At 48.9% G+C, this 18,908-nt stretch overlaps 2 protein-coding genes and 1 long non-coding RNA gene across 6 annotated transcripts in view; 1 reads left to right on the forward strand and 2 right to left on the reverse strand.

The window, feature by feature from the left end:
* Window positions 1–596, reverse strand: part of MLF1 (myeloid leukemia factor 1) — a 13,060-nt gene extending 12,464 nt beyond the window's left edge. For 2 of the 4 annotated variants that reach the window (XM_042042660.1, XM_042042659.1), the window contains exon 1: window positions 490–596. In XM_042042660.1, coding sequence (XP_041898594.1) covers window positions 490–536 — 47 coding nt within the window. In that variant the 5' untranslated portion in view covers window positions 537–596. The remainder of the gene's footprint in view (window positions 1–489) is intronic. The other 2 variants (XM_042042663.1, XM_042042661.1) reach the window with 1 other exon arrangement.
* Window positions 597–648: 52 nt separating this feature from the next.
* LOC121671005 lies at window positions 649–1,750 on the forward strand. Its single transcript, XR_006018355.1, has 2 exons — window positions 649–830; window positions 941–1,750. It is a non-coding gene; the product is annotated as an uncharacterized LOC121671005 (long non-coding RNA).
* A 7,787-nt stretch (window positions 1,751–9,537) lies between these two features.
* RSRC1 (arginine and serine rich coiled-coil 1) overlaps window positions 9,538–18,908 on the reverse strand; it is a 99,774-nt gene continuing 90,403 nt past the window's right edge. The window contains exons 9-11 of the mRNA XM_042042167.1: window positions 12,889–12,995; window positions 11,737–11,883; window positions 9,538–10,948 (exon numbers count right to left, since the gene is read on the reverse strand). Of these exons, the coding sequence (XP_041898101.1) occupies window positions 10,856–10,948; window positions 11,737–11,883; window positions 12,889–12,995 (347 nt within the window). The 3' untranslated portion in view covers window positions 9,538–10,855. The remainder of the gene's footprint in view (window positions 10,949–11,736; window positions 11,884–12,888; window positions 12,996–18,908) is intronic.

The following is an 18,908-nucleotide window of genomic DNA, read 5'->3' on the forward strand; positions in this document are numbered from 1 at the left end:
TCCTTCTACCGGCACCGACCCCTTTAACCCGCCCCGGTCCTTCTACCTGCACCGACCCCTTTAACCCACCCCGGTCCTTCTACCTGCACCGACCCCTTTAACCTGCCCCGGTCCTTCTACCTGCACCGATCCCTTTAACCCACCCTGGTCCTTCTACCTGCACCGATCCCTTTAACCCGCCCCGGTCCTTCTACCTGCACCGACCCCTTTAACCTGCCCCGGTCCTTCTACCTGCACCGACCCCTTTAACCCGCCCCGGTCCCCCAGTCCTTCCACCTGCCCCGACCCCTTCAATCAGCACCGACCCCATGTCCTTCCACCCGCGCCGACCCCCGCAGCTGCCTCAGCCAACGGTCGGTCCCTCACACCCACCCCGCCCGCCCGTTTACACCCCCGGACCGGCCCCTCAGAGCCCTCCACCGCCTCAGCCCCCACTCGGCCGATCCCCCTCCGCCTCACCGCCGTTCCCCACAGCCGCCCACCCCTCACCTGAAGAAGGGATCGTCCTCGAAGCACCTCCGGAGCCCCCCGAACATGGCTGCGGCCACTGCGCTCTGCGCGCCCCCGGCCCCGCGCGGCCCCTCCTCACCGCGCCGCGCCCCGCCCACGCACGTGACCTCCCCGCCCGCTTCCATTGGCCGGCGCGCCGCGAGGGGCGGGGCTCCCCGCGCGACGCCGTTGCCGTGGCGACCGCGGGGCCACCGCTCCAGAAGGTTCCCGGGAATGGGGAATGCGGGGAATGCGGGGAATGCGGGAAATGCGGGAAATTCGGGAATCGCGGCCTCCTCGCCCCTCGGGGTGCTCCTCCCGCAGCCCCGCTCTGCCACAGGGTGCGCCCCGGCCCTGGGGAGTGTGAGGCGGGGACAGGCCTGGCCCCAGCGGGGCTGTGGCGCGTCCCGCTGCTCGGCAATTCTAGAAATAATTCTATTTTTTCCAGTAGATGGCAGTAAAATAAAGCTGCGGCCTCTTCCCGGCGGCTGGAAACTCGCGGAACGTGGAAAAGCAGCAGGAGGCTGGAGTGAGCGATCCATGAACTGCTGTTCCAGGGAAGCACAGCAGCGAGGAGGGAGCGGGCCGGGATGGAGCAAGGACAGGGATGCTCCGGCCGTGAGGATCAGGGTTCCAGGGCACATCCCCTTCCCAAGGCTTCGTGGCAGTGCATTATTGCTTCCCTGCACTGCTTCGGGCCTGGGAAGGGCTGGGTTACAGTTAAACAGGGAAAAGGAGCTCTTGGTTTTAGCAGGAAGAGGCAGATAAAGGGAAAACACCTCAGCAAACCTTTGGAATAGTCGTCAGAGGGAGGTTTCAGTAAAAGCATGGATTTGGGAGATCTTTCCCAGCCTTAATTGTAGAATATGTTGAGAAGTTGAAGCTCCAGGAGCAGGAGAATTTGCAGGATTTTGTATTTGATAGACAAATTACATTAAAGAAAATCCACCTGGCTGGTTTGTGACAAGTGGCAAGTGAACATTGCAGCCTGGCATGGCTGCCCTAAAACCAACCAGAGCCATCTCTGTTAATCAGAATATTGACAAGTAATTAATAAATGACTCCTGTAAATGATTTATGCTACGCTAAAGATGCTGCTTGTGCCGTTTTTAGTGTGAATAGACTTTAACTTCAGGGCAGTTTGGAGTAACTGCAGTGCAGAGGTTGGTACTACTAAAATATTTGTAATATTCTGTGTGTGGCTTGAAACAAGGCTGAATTCTGTGTGTGAGCAATAAAACCCATCATGACTGGCACGAGATTTGGTTGTAAAAGGCCCAGAAGAGGCAGAGTTGCCTCCCCTGAGTTTTATTTGCTGCTCTCTCATCCACAAAGAGCTCACCTGGGCAATCCTGGGGTGACCCCTTCCCTGTCAGCATTCCCTGTCAGCATTCCTGCCCACCAGTCACATTGCCGCTGTCACATCCAGCCTGGAGTGAATCCCACATCCCCTCTGGCTGGGATCAGAGGGAACTCTGCCTTCTGACAGCAGAATCAATGCTCACCTGGTTACTGGGGCGTGCAGGAATGCTGCAGCCTCAGTTCATTCATCTTTTATGTCTCTTCTCCACTTTGGGCCAAACCCCTGCAGCGTGATGGATCCTGATGGAACAAGGATCCCCTCTCCTGACTGCCATGGGAATACTCCAGGCTTCTCTAATCCCACCTGGTTATCCCAGGCATGTTTTTTATAGGGAATCTATGGAGTGACAGGGCAAGGGGGATGAATTCCCACTGCCAGAGGGCAGGGACAGATGGGATATTGGGAAGGAATTCCTGGCTGGGAGGGTGGGCAGGCCCTGGCACAGGGTGCCCAGAGCAGCTGTGGCTGCCCCTGGATCCCTGGCAGTGCCCAAGGCCAGGCTGGACACTGGGGCTTGGAGCAGCCTGGGAAGGTGTCCCTGCCCATGGAGGGGGATCTTTAGGGTCCCTCCCAACCCAAAGCACTCCATGATTCCCCAAACTCAGCCCTGTAAAAAGAAGTGATTTCTAACCCTGAGACAGGGATGGGGAACTTCCCCAGAGCTGCTCTCAGCCCTCCACATCACCCACAGCTCCCTGTTTGACTTCATGCTGGCTCCAAAGGCTGACATCTCCCTGCCAGCCGGAGCAGCTGCAGCGCTGGATCCCGCGCAGGAACGGAGGGATGGGGCTGCAGTGTTCACTCCCAGCTGCTGGAAGGAGCTCATTATGGGGTGCTCGGTGCCAGGGACGCAGGGCTGTGTTTGCACAGGGACCCCTTTAATTGCTCAGCCCTTCTCCAGGTCTGTGGCTGCTCCAGCTCCAGCTCCTTTGTGCAGATTAAAAGAGTTCTGTAAGAAACTCCTCGTGCTGCAGCTCTGTCGGGCTGGAGGGCATCTCCAATGAGATTAATGATGTCTGCCTTAATGGAAGAAAACTTTGCATAAATGAGATTATGGTTTCTGCTGAAACCTGCCAACTCTTATTCATTTGCAGTAAATATTATCTTTAATTAAAAGTTTTAAGGTATCTTGTTCCCGAGCTAATGAGATCTACAGTGATTTCCCTTAGGAATTAATTTACCTTCTCAATTCTTACTCATTTTGGTGATAGGACTATTTAAATCTGATCCAGGCTTCAGAGCTTTGTTGAGCACATCCAGCCAGAACAAAAGGTCATTTTGCCATATTGATGTTTTGTTGGTATTTATAATTCCCTTGTTCTCTCTCCATTCCATGTATCCCTGTTTAGGTTCCTGCCCCAAACATTTCCTTCCAACCCCTGAGTTCCTCTTAACTCCTCATGCTGAGAGCTTTTTTTCCACAGCCATTTCCCTTTGGATTTGTGTTTTCTGTTCCTTCCAGAATAAAAATCAATTCTGGTGATGCCGAAAAAGACTCTGTGATCAACTCATTCATGTAAAATACACTAAAATCTGTGGGAAACACTTCGTGCAACTGCTGGAAAACACAGGAATATTTCTGCCTTTCTGTATGGGAAACCATCCACTCTAATTCCTCTACGAGGATTATTTTTAAGAAGCAAGGATGCTTTAACACTTGGAGGTGAAAATTGCATTCCTGCACATGTGTTTAAATAGGAAAAGTGCCAAACTGGGCTGGGAGAACTGGAGCCAGAGCCCTTCCTAAGGCTGGACACAATGCTGCTGGCCAGATCGAAATCAATTAATTAACAGAACTAAATGCCAAGGTTCCCTTCATTCAAACATAATCACAGATGGAAATTAAGCAGTCCATTTCAAAGGAAATACCTGGTCTGCACACACAAAGAAGAAACCGAGAGAAAAGAAAGAATTAATGCTCCTTAGCTCATTATCAGCAGATTTTTCTGCTGAAATCCCATCTGAATCCTGGGAGTCTCCTCTGAACATGCTGGGTCTGACAAGGTTTAAAAGTTGGGTAATTAGTTACACTAACGAGGAAAATGGAACAATCAGAGCCCAGTGTTGACCAGAGGTGGTTTTGTTCTGATGAAATATAAAATACCTGTTCAGGACTATGCTGTCAGCCTCCCCTGGATAAGCTGAACCCTATTTTATACAAGATGCAAACCAGGGAAAGCCAATTCCTGCTTTCTACAGGAAAAGATTCCATTTCTTTTACTGTTATTCCAATTTTTTCCACTTCCCACCCAACAAGTTGTGACAGAAAACCTCCCCGTGTCCACCCTGCAACTCTCTTTGCGTATAAGTAGGAAATATCCCTAAAAACTGCCCTTGTCTCTCTGCAGCTGATAAAACAAGTCACTCAGAGGCTGCAGGAGGAACTCCTGCCTGCAGGAACTCCTAACCCTGAACTTGCAGCACCAAAAAAGGGGAAGAAACACATTTTGGGGCCTGGCCTGGGCTATAAATAGAGCTGTCACCAACTTGTGCAGGCTGTTGATAACCTTCCTTTTATAGCTCACTGCAGCCCAGCTTCCTCTAGCCCACACAAATTAGAGATTATCAATTATGGATGAGCTAATAAATAATGCTGGCAGGGCAGGCAACATCCTCTGAGAGCAGGAGGGATCCTCGGGTTGTGTCACCTGTGTCCCGAGCCTTCCGTGTCCATAACGTCTCAGCAAAGTGGGAAAATTGGATATTTTGGTGTGTTTCTTTGAGGAAGCTGAGAATTGGTGACAAATACCAATGTAAAACACCAATCTGAGTACAAAATCCCAATACATGTAGGAATTGCCAGACTGGATTAGCTGGGATGCCTCCTTGGTGTCATTTTAGGATTTACCCAGGCTGGGTGTTTGGTAAGGAACTACCAGAATGCTCCCAAGAGCTGCATGTGACACAGCCAGCCCATGGCCTGGCACATCACTGGCAGCCCAACTCACTCCCAAGACAGCCAGGATAAGCTTTTTGGGTTTTTTTAACATATTGGGATGTTGCTTTTCAAATCATCTCTACAGCAATGATCCCTTGGAGAGTTCCTGAGGCCTGGGCTTTAATGAATTCCCAACCTTAATTTCCATCATGTGAACCAGCATCTCTTTTAACCAGCCCCGATTTTGTGACCTTTCTCTTCTCCTCTTGTTTTTGTTTAGCAGAGCCAAAGCTGAGGCACAGAAATATTCTTAAAAACACCACGACCAAGAGCTGGCTCCAGTGGGAACACCAGCACCGATTCCAGGATCTGATCCAGACTAATACTGGTTTAAATGGCCTCTGTTGCCATCGAGGGCAGTAACTACTGATGGATAAATCTTTGGAAGCACATGTGGAAGCACAGGGAATTCTGATCCAGCGCTGCAGCCCTCTGTTTGCCATTCCCAAGGGCCAAGTGACCAAAGAGCCTGAACAGCCTTCTGGAGATGACAGAGTTATTCCTTAAAGCCTGGCAACTTCTCTGGGGCACTGGAAGGCAGGGAAAAAATTCCTGCTCCAGCCCAGCTCCAGGAGTGCGAAAAAAACATTTGGATTTTGGTGCTTCCTTCAGCAGCACAGCCAGGGACAGCAACGGCAGTGGGAAGTCAGTGACTCCTCTCCAAAGCTGGAGACACCCCAGGAGCAGAGATCCTGGGCTTTTGGGAGGCATTCTGGAGGTTTTTCCCAGGGAAAATCTGTCTCAGCTCAATGGTGATGGTCATCAAAACTGAGCCCAGCTTTGGCCATGGCCTCAAGCCATGAAATCAGACAAAAATGCAAAATGGATAAAAAATCCCACCTGGGCAACAGGAGCTGCTTGATTTATTCAGGGCTTCCAGGAGCCCTTTTCCATAGGGATCCAAACCCAGGTTTACCTGTGGCTGGCACCAGGTGAAGCCACTTCCAGCCCCTGTTTAAAACCTGAGCCCAGTTCAGGCCACGCTGTGTTTGTTCAAGCACTGAAGGCTCTGAAAGGGCTCCCCTGCCTCGGGCTGGTCGTGGCTGCAGCTAAAAATGCCTCCTGCTCCTTCAGCAGATCTTATTAATTCCATGTTCCAATTAGTCCTGGACAAACGGAGTGTACTCAGCGCATGAGTTATCACAACATCGAGTTACCAGCTCAGGTTCTGGCTGATCTCACAGGGAGGGCAAGGATTAATTGTCACTTCTAATCAGCCAGGAGAGGTTTCACTGCTCACTTAAGAAAAAACCAGCTTTTATTACACAATTACTTCTTAATTACATTTCTTGCAGCCCCAAACTTCCAAACATTTAGCTCTGTTTACCCACCTAGTGAGAAACAGCAGAGTCATTAAATAGGGGGTTTCCAACTATTTTGGAAAAAATGGGAGCACTTGGGGAACCTGCTGCATTCTCTGCCCAGCAGTGTCAGGAGCAAGGCTGGAGGAAACCTGAGAGGGCTCACACAATCAGTGCTCCGTCCCCAGCAGCTCTGGAGGGATCAGCAGGTCCTCTTTCCATTTCCCACGGATTGGCAGAAATGAGGGGTCTTCACTTCTTCCAGCTGTTCCATTCCAGGTGGGCTCAGAGCTGCTCTGCAATTTCCAGAGCCTTACGAGTGTTTTTAGTGGGAGAGGCCTTTGGATTGTGCTGCTGCAGAGCTGATTTCAGTCCATAAGTGACATCAGCTTCTGCAAAGGTGATAAATTGTTGGTAAATGTCAGATAAAGCAAGGACTGGAGGGAGATGTGTAAGAACATGGCCATTAATATTTGATTTAAGTATCTCTTCAGGTCCCAGTTGTTCCCAGTTCAGTAATTTGTACAAGGCCTGAAATAAGATGACCAGAATTTATAGCAAAATGCTATTAAATTCACTGGTATAGAACCAGAGAATCATGGAATGGTTTGGGTTGGAAAGGACCTCATCCCTCCCACCCCTGCCATGGGCAGGGACACCTCCCACTGTCCCAGGCTGCTCCAAGCCCCAATGTCCAGCCTGGCCTTGGGCACTGCCAGGGATCCAGGGGCAGCCCCAGCTGCTCTGGGCACCCTGTGCCAGGGCCTCCCCACCCTCACAGGGAACAATTCCTGCCCAATATCCCATCCAGCCCTGCCCTCTGGCACTGGGAAGCCATTCCCTGGGTCCTGTCCCTCCATGCCTTGTCCCCAGTCCCTCTGCAGCTCTCCTGGAGCCCCTTTAGGCCCTGGAGGGGGCTCTGAGCTCTCCCTGGATCCTTCTCCTCTCCAGGTGAGCACCCCCAGCTCTCCCAGCCTGGCTCCAGAGGGGCTCCAGCCCTGGAGCAGCTCCGGGGCCTCCTCTGGACTTGCTCCAGCAGCTCCACATCTTGGTGGTGTTGGGAGCAGAGCAGCTGGAATGTGGGAGCCAGGCTGGAAGCTCAGCTCACTCTGCTGGAAGCACTGAGCACCCTCCTCCCTCCCAGGCCTCAGCTCCTGCTTCCTCCCAGAAAGAGGAGCCCCCTCGTGTCCCCTGCGGCCCCGGAGTGGCAATTCCAGAGTGACTCAGGGTCTGATTCCCAGGGTCACCCTACCCGGCCCTGCCACTGCTGCTCTTTTTCCAACCAGGGAAAAACAAACCAGGCAATGCTGCCCTAAATCCAGATTACAAGTGGGGAATATTTTCAATCCTGGTTAATGGTATTTTTAGGATTTTGCATCCCTTTCAAGCTGAGGAGTCTCCACAGCCCCCTCCAGCCCTGGCTTAAGTCCCAGGTTCCAGCTGATCCCTCCTCACAGAGGTTTCTGCAGTTCAAGGATCCCCACTAAAAATAACTCCTTGTAACCTGACAAATGGAAAACTGTCATCAGCCAGAGGGCTGGTTTTGGGTTACTGCTGCAAGAGAGGCCTCGGGATCATCCCGTGCTGCTCCTCCTGGAGTGACTGGAGCAGAAGGAGCAACATTCGATCTCCTGGCCGTGAGTGTTTTCTTTGACAGCATCATTTGAGCAGCAAAACCTTCCTAAAATATGGTACCAGTAATAAGGATCATCATTTAAAAACCAAACACAGCTCCTTTCCAGGCAATGATCCCACAACAAACAGTGCTGGAGCTGCTGAGGAATGAGAAGGGGCAGTGACCATCGCACCTGGTTTGATGGGAACCAGCCTCAGGGAATGAGTTTGCTGCTGGAATTCCTGGGGGAGGGGGCTCTGCTGACTCCAGTTACAGCTTTATCTCCCCATTCCTGCACTCCGCTCCCTGAGCCACAGCCAAGGCACTCTGGCATTAGCAGGAACTTCGTGCACCAGAGTCCTGAGTGACAAAGCCGCATCACTGCAGGCTGGGAAGCAGGGCTAAAATCTGGTGTTTTACTGGGAAAACTGGCACACAGCTGCTTCCTTCCCTTTCCTATTCAGGAATCTGCTCCCCTTCACCAGCAGCAAAGTGGAAAATACAACAAGAAGGTGAACTTTCTTGGAAAGAGTCCAAAATGTGAGAACATCAGAACTTAAAAAGCAGGGTTACTGTCACAGGTTAAGATTTAGGAGATTAAGACAAGTGGGATTGTTGGATCAGGAGAAGTGGGGGCTGGGAGCCAGCAGTGCATTTATCCAGGCTGGTGGTGATAATTTGTACACATTTATAGGGGTTTATGGCCAGGTGCTGACATGGATTGATCTGGACCTGGCTGAGGAGGTCACACATCCCCTTTTGCTCCACACATGGAATGGTGGAGGGTACATTTCCTTGGATACAATTCCTTTATAAGGTGTCCAATGGTAAAATAACCCCAGCAGTAAGTTCCAAATCCACCTGAGTCACACACAGCAAAGCTGATTCCTTCTGGGGCTGCCTCCTCCCATATCCCATTGCTGCTATTCCAATGCGTGCCTGCCTTTGGCAGGAAAATGAATAATTGATCACAGGATGCTGCTCAAGGAAAAGCAAAGTTTGTCCCACTGGAACCTGCTGCAGCCCAAACCTTCACACCCAGCCCCCAGTCTGGCCCTGCACAAGCTCTGTGGCACTCACAGGAGCAAAGGTGGTGGAGGAGGATCCACGGGAAGAGTTGAACTCACCTGGAGAACCCACCTGGAATTGCTGAGGTCACTGGTCAGCGCCATGGGAGCTCCCACTGAGCTTGGACAGCTCTGGCACTGTGTCCTGCAGGGCTGGCACAAGGTTTGGGACTGATGGGATCCAGGCAAAAACTCCATCCTGACATTTCCTTCCTCTCCCAACACCAACAACTCCAAAGCTTCCACATCCAAGAGTGTGGAAAGGAGGGACTGGGAAGAGTGTCAGGTTAAGAAACCAGAAAAATCCCTCTTCAATGAACCACCCAAGGCAATACCCAAGTTATTATTCCATGAAAAGTGCAGAATCCTGAGGAATTCATTACTGGACATGCTGATCATTGAGCTGTGACTGGAACTATAAAAATCAACTTTACCCTGATTTGCTCCATGTTTCCAGTGGAGTTTGGAATATTTCAGTACATTTTCCATTCAGCTGGGATTATCTAGAATTTATTTATTATCTAAATGTTATTTCCAGATTCTTTCCAGCTCTTGCTCCCAACTCTCCTCCAGCAAATTCAGATGTTGATTAATAAGCAATAAATAATTAATAAATACTACTTTTACCATAAGTCTCTTCACAGTCTATTGTGGAATTTTCTAATATTCTACAGGGCTGCAAATAAAAGGAATCGTTTTACATCCAATAAAAGCACCAAAATTATCCAATACAATGTGTGAAAAGAGGAATTTACACCTGGACCTTCCACAGACATGAAATAGTTTTTATTTTCTATGAGAGAAACATAAAAGGTGATTAGAAAACACAGCAATGACAAATATTTACCATTTGAAAATGCTGAAATGAAACAAGGGAAACCATTTTCCCCCCACTTTTTCCTGCAGACAAGGTCTTGGAATATTTGGATGCAGGATAAAGTCAAACTAATGCTTCATAGAGGAAGTAAAAAGGTGTCAGAATGCAAATTCAATACATTTTCCTTTTATATCCAGGATCTACAATAAAAAAGAAGACAACCAAAGTCCATTTCCAGAGTCAGCCTCCATTTTTTATCACCACAGATCTGAGAACCAGGAGAAATAATCCTAAAAAGCAGCCTTCCAAGGGAATGCTGATGCAGGTGAGTTCCAGTGAGGTACATCCAGAGGTGGGGCTCAGCTTTCTCCTCTCCTGATGTGCCAGTTTCCTCCCAGCTTTGCTGAAGAAACACTTTTGCATTTTATTTATTTTATTTGGTTGATCTCCCACATTTAGTTGGATGATGGGCAGCGTGGTGGGAGTTCATCCAGGCTAAATTCCGATGTTCAGACTAAACTTTCATTATTTGGAAGTCCCACCTGGCCAGAGGGAACTTTGTGGGCTGGGAACAGTCACTGCACACAGCCAGGTGTGTGACAATGACATAATTCAGTAATTACATCGATGGTGAGATTGGTACAATTCCCCATTTGGAGCTGCAGTAGTGGCAGATGTTCAAGGAGCATTTTTCCACCCAGAGTGAGGAACTGGGAGCAGATGGATGAACACATCCACGTGGAAGATTCCCTCAGCCAGGAGCCCGTCCAGATATTCAGGATTCCACAGAAGGAAGGAGGAGGGGATAACAGTGATCTCCCTGCCCTGGGTCCTCTCCAGCTGCAGGACCTGGCCTGGCCTGGTCCCACTCACCCCTGACTGTCCCAGCCCTGCTCAGTCCCAGCCCCGAGCCTCAGTTCCCATTTATCTCCCAACTCCTGCCTGGTTCTCTAAAATGTTCTGCACTGGGAGGTATAAAATGATGTTTCATGGGCTGCCAGGTGTTCTGCACCTGAGGAATTCCCCCCTAAACAAGGAAATGCCCCTGGCTGTGCTGCCCTGCCCATCTCCAGTGCGGGGTCTGGAGAGAACCAGGGCAGAACATTCCTGGGTATTCCAGTGGAGCAGGACACAACACTCCTGTTCATTCAGGTGAAACCCTCCCTGCCTGCACAGCTCATTAAAATCTCCTCTAAGAGACAAACAGAACAACTGAATGTAGGAATTCCACGTGGGAACTGGCCTGGGATGGTCCTTGGGAGCTGTCAGGCCACGGGGCTTCCCATCAGCCGTTCCTGGCGGAGAGCAACCAACCTCTGGAACCACTTCTCCTCAGCCTCTGCCTTCTCGATGAACAGCTGGGCACAGGGAGACAAGTTGGCACAACTCAGCAACTCCATGTTTGTGACCATCCCTTGGAACACCCATGACTGTTTCAGCACCCAAAGGAAAAGCTCAGGGGGTTAAAGACAAAGGTGATCCAAAAACATCAGGAAAAGCAGAGACTTTTCATGGAATCCTCAAAGAGTTTGGCTTGGGAAGGATCTTATGGATCATAATCATTGGAAAGCCAAGACTCCAATGCAAGTTCATCATTGCACATCTTAATCTCTGCTGTCTCTGTCCAGTGCACAGAACTCACACTGGTTTCTTTACTGCAAGGCATTTTTAACTTGCTAATTCTTAAAAAACTCTATGTAAGTCCTTTTACTTCCAACTGAAGTGCTCCCAAAGGAATTTGCTCAAGTGTAGCCACAACAATTTAAAATTATCTGAAGTCTGTCCTGTGTTTAAAACTTTGCAAGTTGGCAAAATGGGCAAGTCCTGAGTTTTCCACCTGGTTTCCAACTACAGAAACCAAAAGCAATTTGTCCTGAATTTTTACTCAAGGAGATCTTAAATTCCCCTGTGTTACATTAATTATATTTTGTTATAAAATAAATTTCTAACTCCAGAACTCCTGGTGAACTTCCTGTGGGATTGCTCTGCTGGGCAGTGGGAGGAGTGGGATCCTCTGTGTCCTGCTGTCTCCAGAGCAGGGATTTTGTGAGGAGCAGCACAGCAAAGGCTGTGGGGTGCCCTGGTCCTGCTCTCATTCCAGGGGCTGTTCTAAAGCTAAAGATGGGATAAATATGGCAACACTCACGTTTGGATGTGCTAAGGAATTGTCATCCTGGTATTTGATGGCAGTGGGAATGTGGGCAGCTGGAGGCTCTTTCTCAGGAGCCGCTGCCTCAGTGGTTCCTGCTCCCACATTTCCAGGCTCATGCTGCAGTTCAGGAGGTTCTGTCGACTAAAAAAGAAACAAACACACAAAATTGGAGTGTTTTATCCCCAAATTCCCAAACGTGGCAGCATCTTAACCCAGCACTTGGTTGCCTTCCCAGGAAAGGATCCTCATGGAAAGACTTCTCAGCATCCTCAGCAGGATGGACACCCTGGACATGGACAAAGGATATGAGGTGACAAAAAAAGGTATAGGGAGAGAGCTTGAAAAACCCAACACTGGGATTTTGGATCACTTCCTGAAGAAGCTGCATCAGCTTCTTGGAGACTTCTGGAAAGGCAAAAATTTACACATTCCTGGGGAAACAACCAGGGATAATTCCAAACACTCGCTGCCAGGTGGGGAAAATGAACCAAGCCTTGGCTTGCACACATCCCAAACCAGTTCCCTACAACACCAGGTGGCCAAAATGCAGGTGATTTCTGGGATCTGGATGTCTCCTGTTGGGTTGCTGGAAAGCTGATTGAAAAGCAAGCTGCTTCTTTTCAGGGAGTAAATACAGACTTAAAGTCTGGCTTTAAGTTAAGCAGCATTAAAAATATCTCCACTCTAATTACAAAGTAAATGTCTGATCACTTTGGGATTTTAATTCTCCTGCTTCTCCTAAAAAAAGTCTTTAGAACAGATGATTTCCTTAAATTCTGACACATTTAAATTCCCTGAGCCCATCCTGAGACCATCAGGGAGTCCCTGGTGGGATTTCAGGTGGATGTAGGGTTGATGCTCTTTCATCAATGGAAAATCCGTAATAGTGCAGCTTCCTCCTGGCTCTGAGGGGATAATGCAGCAAGAAAAGGATTGAGAATGTGCCTTGTGGAAGGAAGATATCCCTTTTGGATGGGAAATGTCCTTTTTGGATGGGAGATGTCCCTTTTGGGAGGGAAATGTCCCTTTTTGGGTGGGAAATGTCCCTTTTGGATGGGAAATGTCCCTTTTGGATGGGAGATGTCCCTTTTGGGTGGGAGATGTCCCTTTTGGGTGGGAAATGTCCCTTTTGGGTGGGAAATGTACCTTTTTGACTTCTTTGCTCGACCTGAAGGTCTGTGGGACGAAGGCGTCGCTTTCGATGGCTTCGATCTCCTTCACTCGCTTCACTTGGTCGATGAGGGTGGCTTGGTCTGCAGAGGGAAGGTGGGATATCATGGGATCAGTGAAATCCTGGGATCCAGGCCCTGTCCCAGCTGTGCCTGGAGGAGATTTTGGGACATACCAGGAGAAACCGCTCGTGCAATGCAGCCCAAAATCCTCTGTCACAAGGGAAAGCTCCAAGTAAAGACAACAACAGTGAGGCCATTGCTGGGAGCATTCCAAATGCTGACCTAAGGATTTGTGGGATAAATGGGGAAGAGAAGGCTCCAGGGAGAGCTCAGAGCCCCCTCCAGGGCCTAAAGGGGTTCCAGGAGAGCTACAGAGGGACTGGGGACAAGGATGGAGGGACAGGACACAGGGAATGGCTTCCCAGTGCCAGAGGGCAGGGATGGATGGGAGATTGGGAAGGAATTGTTCCCTGGGAGGGTGGGCAGGCCCTGGCACAGGGTGCCCAGAGCAGCTGGGGCTGCCCCTGGATCCCTGGCAGTGCCCAAGGCCAGGCTGGACATTGGGGCTTGGAGCAGCCTGGGACAGTGGGAGGTGTCCCTGCCATGGCAGGGGTGGCACTGGGTGGGCTTTGAGGTCCTTTCCAACCCAAACCATCCCATAATTCTAAGCTGGCAAGAGCTGCACTACAGCCAAGCCCATAAATACAACTTCAAGCCTGATTTTTTGGGGGGATTTAGAAGTAAAAAAAATAATTTGCTACATTTAAACTTGTGTTTGTAAGTCCTGCTGCCTCGGTGCTGAAACCTTCTCCCTTAAAACAGATTCCTAAGGATTTCTGGGGATAAATCAAATATCCCAATGCCTGCTGGGGAGAGGGAGTCAGAATTCACTGAGGTTTTGGATACACCAGGCCTGAGGGTAAATAAAAGGACAGAACATGGAACCTGATTAAGCCAGGGATAAAAAAAGGCAGGAAAAGGAGATTTCAAATCCACTGCTCAACTCCAGTTTCACAAAATCCCAGCCAGCTCCAGGATCCCACACGGATCCTGCACAAACTGATGGGGATGACAAATTAGGAAAGGGGCAAAAATCACTGAATGCTGCCAATGACATCAGTGACATTAACAGGGGAAAATGGACTGGAGGAAGCAGAGCCCATTAGTGCAGGGCACTTTTGACAAACACATTACTGGGAGATAAAACGACTTCCAGCTGTTGTTTGTCAGCTGTCAGTGGAAGGATATGTATTTCATAGGAAAATCAAAAATAATGGAGTCAGAAAGCTCAGAGGCTTCAGACAAAAAAAAAAATCAATACTAACTCAGTGCATGGTGAGTGTTGTTACCCTCTAAGGGTGGAATAAAAGGAACTAAATCTCAGATTAGGGCTGGTTTTTAATAAAAAGGTGATTCCAGCAGCAGGTACCATTTCCAGCCCTGTCACCTTGGCAGGGGGGACCTTGCCCAGTTTGACTGGGAGCATCATCCTTCAGGGATAATTCACTATTTTACACTTCTCTATTTACATCTATTTCTATCCTGCCACAGATATAAATACACACAGTAGCTTTTACAGCTGTAAATTCATATGGAATTGAGCCGGATCAGCAATAACCTGGAATGTCACTTCAGAACTAAAATCTGCAGGAATTCTTTCCATGCCACCCCAAAATACCACACACAATAATTAAAAACACCAAAGAATCAGATAAAAGAAAAGAAACAGAGAATTCGACGACCCTACAAATCAGATAAAAGAAAAGGTAACTTCCCTGCAAGCTCTGCCTAAAATATTCCCCTTTTTTTCCTTAAAGACAAAATTTATTCCACTAAGAGTTTTAAAATCAATGAAACAGAAGCATTAAATGACCAATAATATCTTGTGAATCATCCATTAAATAAAAATATGTTTTAAACATTTCTTGGATAATCTTTGGGTGTCAATTTTTATGGATTTGTTGCTTATCCATAATCCTGACCATGAACATGTACCTAAAGAGATTTTTTCAAGCAAGTCTAACTCCAGAATCAAAGCCATGTCACAACAAACCTTCAATATTCCTCAGAATCGGTTTCTTCCTATTTTACTAACTGGATTTAAGGGGTTAATGTAATTTAAAAATATAACATGTTTTATGTTAAATGCTTTCAAAACCCAAAAAAGCTGTCATTTTTTCTCGCTCTTTTGAGTAGAGGGTGAAAAGAAGGAAAGACCCCCAGACTGCAGAGTAAACAAACAACTACAGCAGAAAACATTTCCCCTTTGACCCCGTTTTCTTTGGGGTTTTTGGAAGTGGTGGTTTTATCCAGCTGCCTTATAGCACGGTGTGTTTTCCAACAGAACTGTGTTGTCACACATCCCACGGTTTTTGACTGATCCCAGTTTTACTTAAGCCGCACAAACTGACAAATTAAAGAAAAATGAAGTTTTCCCTGGACAATTTGCAGTGGGAGAGACAAAACCTCCCTGGCTGTGGGAGATCCTGGATTCTGTACTAAACAGAAGGGAAGCACTGGGGAAAGGAGAAAGAATCCAGCAGGACAGTGGGATTCACTGCAGCTGTGCCAGCTCCAGATTTTACCAAACCTGGGGCTCTGGTTTTTAGAGAATGTTCCTGCCTCAAGTCCTTTCTGTGTGCAGGAGAGGATCAGTTATCCCAACCCTGATCCCGTGGTATCCCAGACTTCTGATACCCTTCCCAGCCTGAGTGCTGGAATTCCAGAGCCAGCGGGAGCTGCCTGGAGATCCTCCCTGGGGATCCTCCCTGGGAATTCTCCCTGGGGACCATCCCTGGAGACCCTCCCTGGGGATCCTGCCTGGGGATCTTCCCTGGAGAACCTCCCCAGAGATCCTCCCTGGAGCCTCAGCGCCCACTCCAGAGGTGAGAGCTCCCAACAGCCGGAGCAAAATCCCGAGGGAATCAGCCCAGAAATGTCCCGTTCCCACAAGCTTTGAAGACAACATTCCCGGCACTCCAAGTCCCCCCTGGTCCTGCCCAGGCTGGAAGGGACTATCCCGGGCCATCTCCTGGGATGTATCCTGGGATATCTCCTGGGATGTATCCTGGGCTATCCCCTGGGATGTATCCCGGGCCATCTCCTGCGATGTTTCCTGGGATATCTCCTGGGATGTATCCCGGGCCATCTCCTGCGATGTTTCCTGGGATATCTCCTGGGATGTATCCCGGGCCATCTCCTGGGATGTTTCCCGGGATATTTCCCGGGATGTATCCCGGGCCACCTCCTGGGATGTATCCTGGGATGTATCCCGGGCCATCTCCCGGGATGTTTCCCGGGCCATCTCCCGGGATGTATCCCGGGCTGTCCCGCGGCCATCCCGGTTCCCGGCCGGGCTCCGCTGCCATTAGAGGGAGGCACCGCCTCACTCAACAGCGCCGGAGCCTCCGCGCCGCGGGTGCCGAGCCCGGGATGCTCCGAGCGGAGCATCCCTGCAGGACCCACCCCGGGCATCCCGGATTTCGGGATCAGCTTCCAACCCCCGCCCCCCATCCTTCTCACAACTCAGCCAGGATAAGGCTTCCCATTCCCGCTTGCCGATCCCTGAGCTCCAGCAGAGCTCTGCTCCGACACTTGGCCACACTCTTTCCCAGCTGTTGGGATTTCCAGGGAAAGAACTTTTCCCAGGCAGAGGCGCAGGAACAATAACCACGCTCCAAAAAGAGAAACTGGACAGAGAAAGTTCTGCCCGTTCATTTGTGTGCTCCCAGCTTCATTGCAAGCACTTGGAAAATACAATTAAAGGCATTAAAGTAGCAAGTTGTGACTAATCCAGCATTTATTTACTACAGGGAGCACACAGGATTTACAATTAAGTTGGAAAAATGTGAATTAACAAGAAAAAACTTTGTCCAGGCTTGTTTTAAGATCTTGTGAGAGTGAGGTTATTAAAATATATTAAAAATAGCATTTTGTGAGCACTGTGGTACTTACTAGAGAGAATACTACAGAGAGTACCAGACTACTCTAGGTTTGCTATTTTAATACGTTATAGTGATAGTAACCTCATTTTTATAGGATTTTAAACAAGTCTGGACACAAACAGCTTTTCCTTTAAAAACCTGGGAGCAGTAGGAATAAAATGCAGCAGAAAACAGGAGGGGAAAGTTCAGCAAGCGAATTCTGAATTTAAGAACCTTGAACTTAAGAACCTTAAATTCAAGAACTTTGGATTTAAGAAGGTTAAACTTCTGCTGGAGCTCTGCACGTCCTGCGTGCAAGTCGCCTTCACCACTGCCCTCCTCACAGCCCTGCACCCCCATTTTGGGTCTTTTTGGGGTATTTCTGAAAACATCCTGGGCAAGAGCCACACTCAGCCAGTGGAGAGCTGGGGCCAGCCCTGGCACAGTAAATTTTGCTGGATTTGTGGCCACCCCACGTTTGTCACCGTGCCGACACCGGAGCCGCCGCGCTCCTTCCTGGGCACACAAAGCCAGGGCTGTAATTCAATGCTCAATTTACCCTTGTCTCAGTGGAGATTTCTCCCCGCTAATTGATAGAAATTAAGCCATTAATCAAGGCACCAGCCATCATTCAACCCGGGGAAGATGAATCCAAACTTTCATCATAACCACCTTCCCCATTTTAGTGTTCATTAGCATTAATTTTTAATGCAATTATGCTCTTCTTTTACGCTGAGCTCATAAATTACTGCTCTTTTGTTGCTCGCTGGCCTTGTAAAATCCAAGGTAATGCTTTGTGCTCTGATCTTAAAGGCAATTACTGCCTGCTTCTATCTTTTCCATACCTCTATCCCAAATAACCTCTGTGTTGGAGGTACAGACTCACCAGTGCAGATCCCACACGGATGTTTCCTACAGAGCAATTTGTCCACATTAAACCCACACACTGACACGGGCAGAGCAAGAATTCCTGCTTTTTCTGCCGGATCCCTGGATCCACCGGCAGAGAAATGACAGGAAAATGGGATGGTGCATTGGATACAGGGGAAAAATCGGTGTATTGGAGTGGAAATAAGCTGTGGATGAGCGCAGGGAAGCCGTGCAGGACAGCAGGGCTGCAGCTTGGAGGCTCTCCAGCTTTTCCAGGGATCACTTTGTGCTGTCACTTCAAAAAGTGCTGCTGGCACGTGCCCAGTGCTCCTTTCTTTGCCCTGTGCCTGTTCCAGTGTGTGGAAACCCCACAGAGCCCTTCCAGGGGATCCTGTGTTCCATGGGATCCGTGCTGGCACTCGGTGCCCCGAGTCAAGAACTTCCAGCCTTTTATTCCCACTCCATGCACCGATCCTCAGAAGCCCACCAGGGGAAAGGCACAGCAGCTACAGCCACCTCTGGCTGCCCTCAAACACCTCGGAGTGGTTCCAGGGAAAAGGAAATGTACTTCAGGAAAATGTTGCTTTGTTTGAATTATTTTTCTGCTTCTTTCCTGGGCTGGGCCTTTAGCTGGGATATGGGATAATGTCACTCACAGCAGCTAAAGGTCTGCCCAGCACCAAGAAAATATGATCCACCTCTAAGTTGCCAATTTATCTAGGCCTTAGCCAGCCTAAATAAGACAATTCCCAGTGAAGTCTCATGCTCATCCCATAGATTCCCAGAAAACCCTCCCTCTGGAAGTACCTGTGTGATGATCCACGAAACCTCATTTCTTATCAAAATAAAATCCCCACACCAGGGACTTAAGAAAATGGATCTGGAATTTTGTTCCATACGCCCCTGTTTGTCTCCCATACGCCCCTGTTTATCTTCCCTATACACTCCTGTTTATTTCCCATACACACCTGTTTATTTCCCTATATGCTTCTGTTTATTTCCCCATACATCCCTATTTGTTTTCCCTATACATCCCTATTTATTTTCCCACACACCCCTATTTATTTTCCCATAACCCGTTTATTCCCCATACACCCCTATTTATTTTCCCCATAACCCCTATTTATTTTCCCCATACATCCCTATTTATTTTCCCCATACATCCCTATTTATTTTCCCCATAACCCCTGTTTATTTCCCA

Source organism: Corvus kubaryi, unplaced genomic scaffold (genome assembly GCF_017639235.1).
Source record: "Corvus kubaryi isolate FWS band 111438036 unplaced genomic scaffold, C.kubaryi_AGA036_p1.0 37397, whole genome shotgun sequence".
Lineage (NCBI taxonomy): Eukaryota > Metazoa > Chordata > Aves > Passeriformes > Corvidae > Corvus > Corvus kubaryi.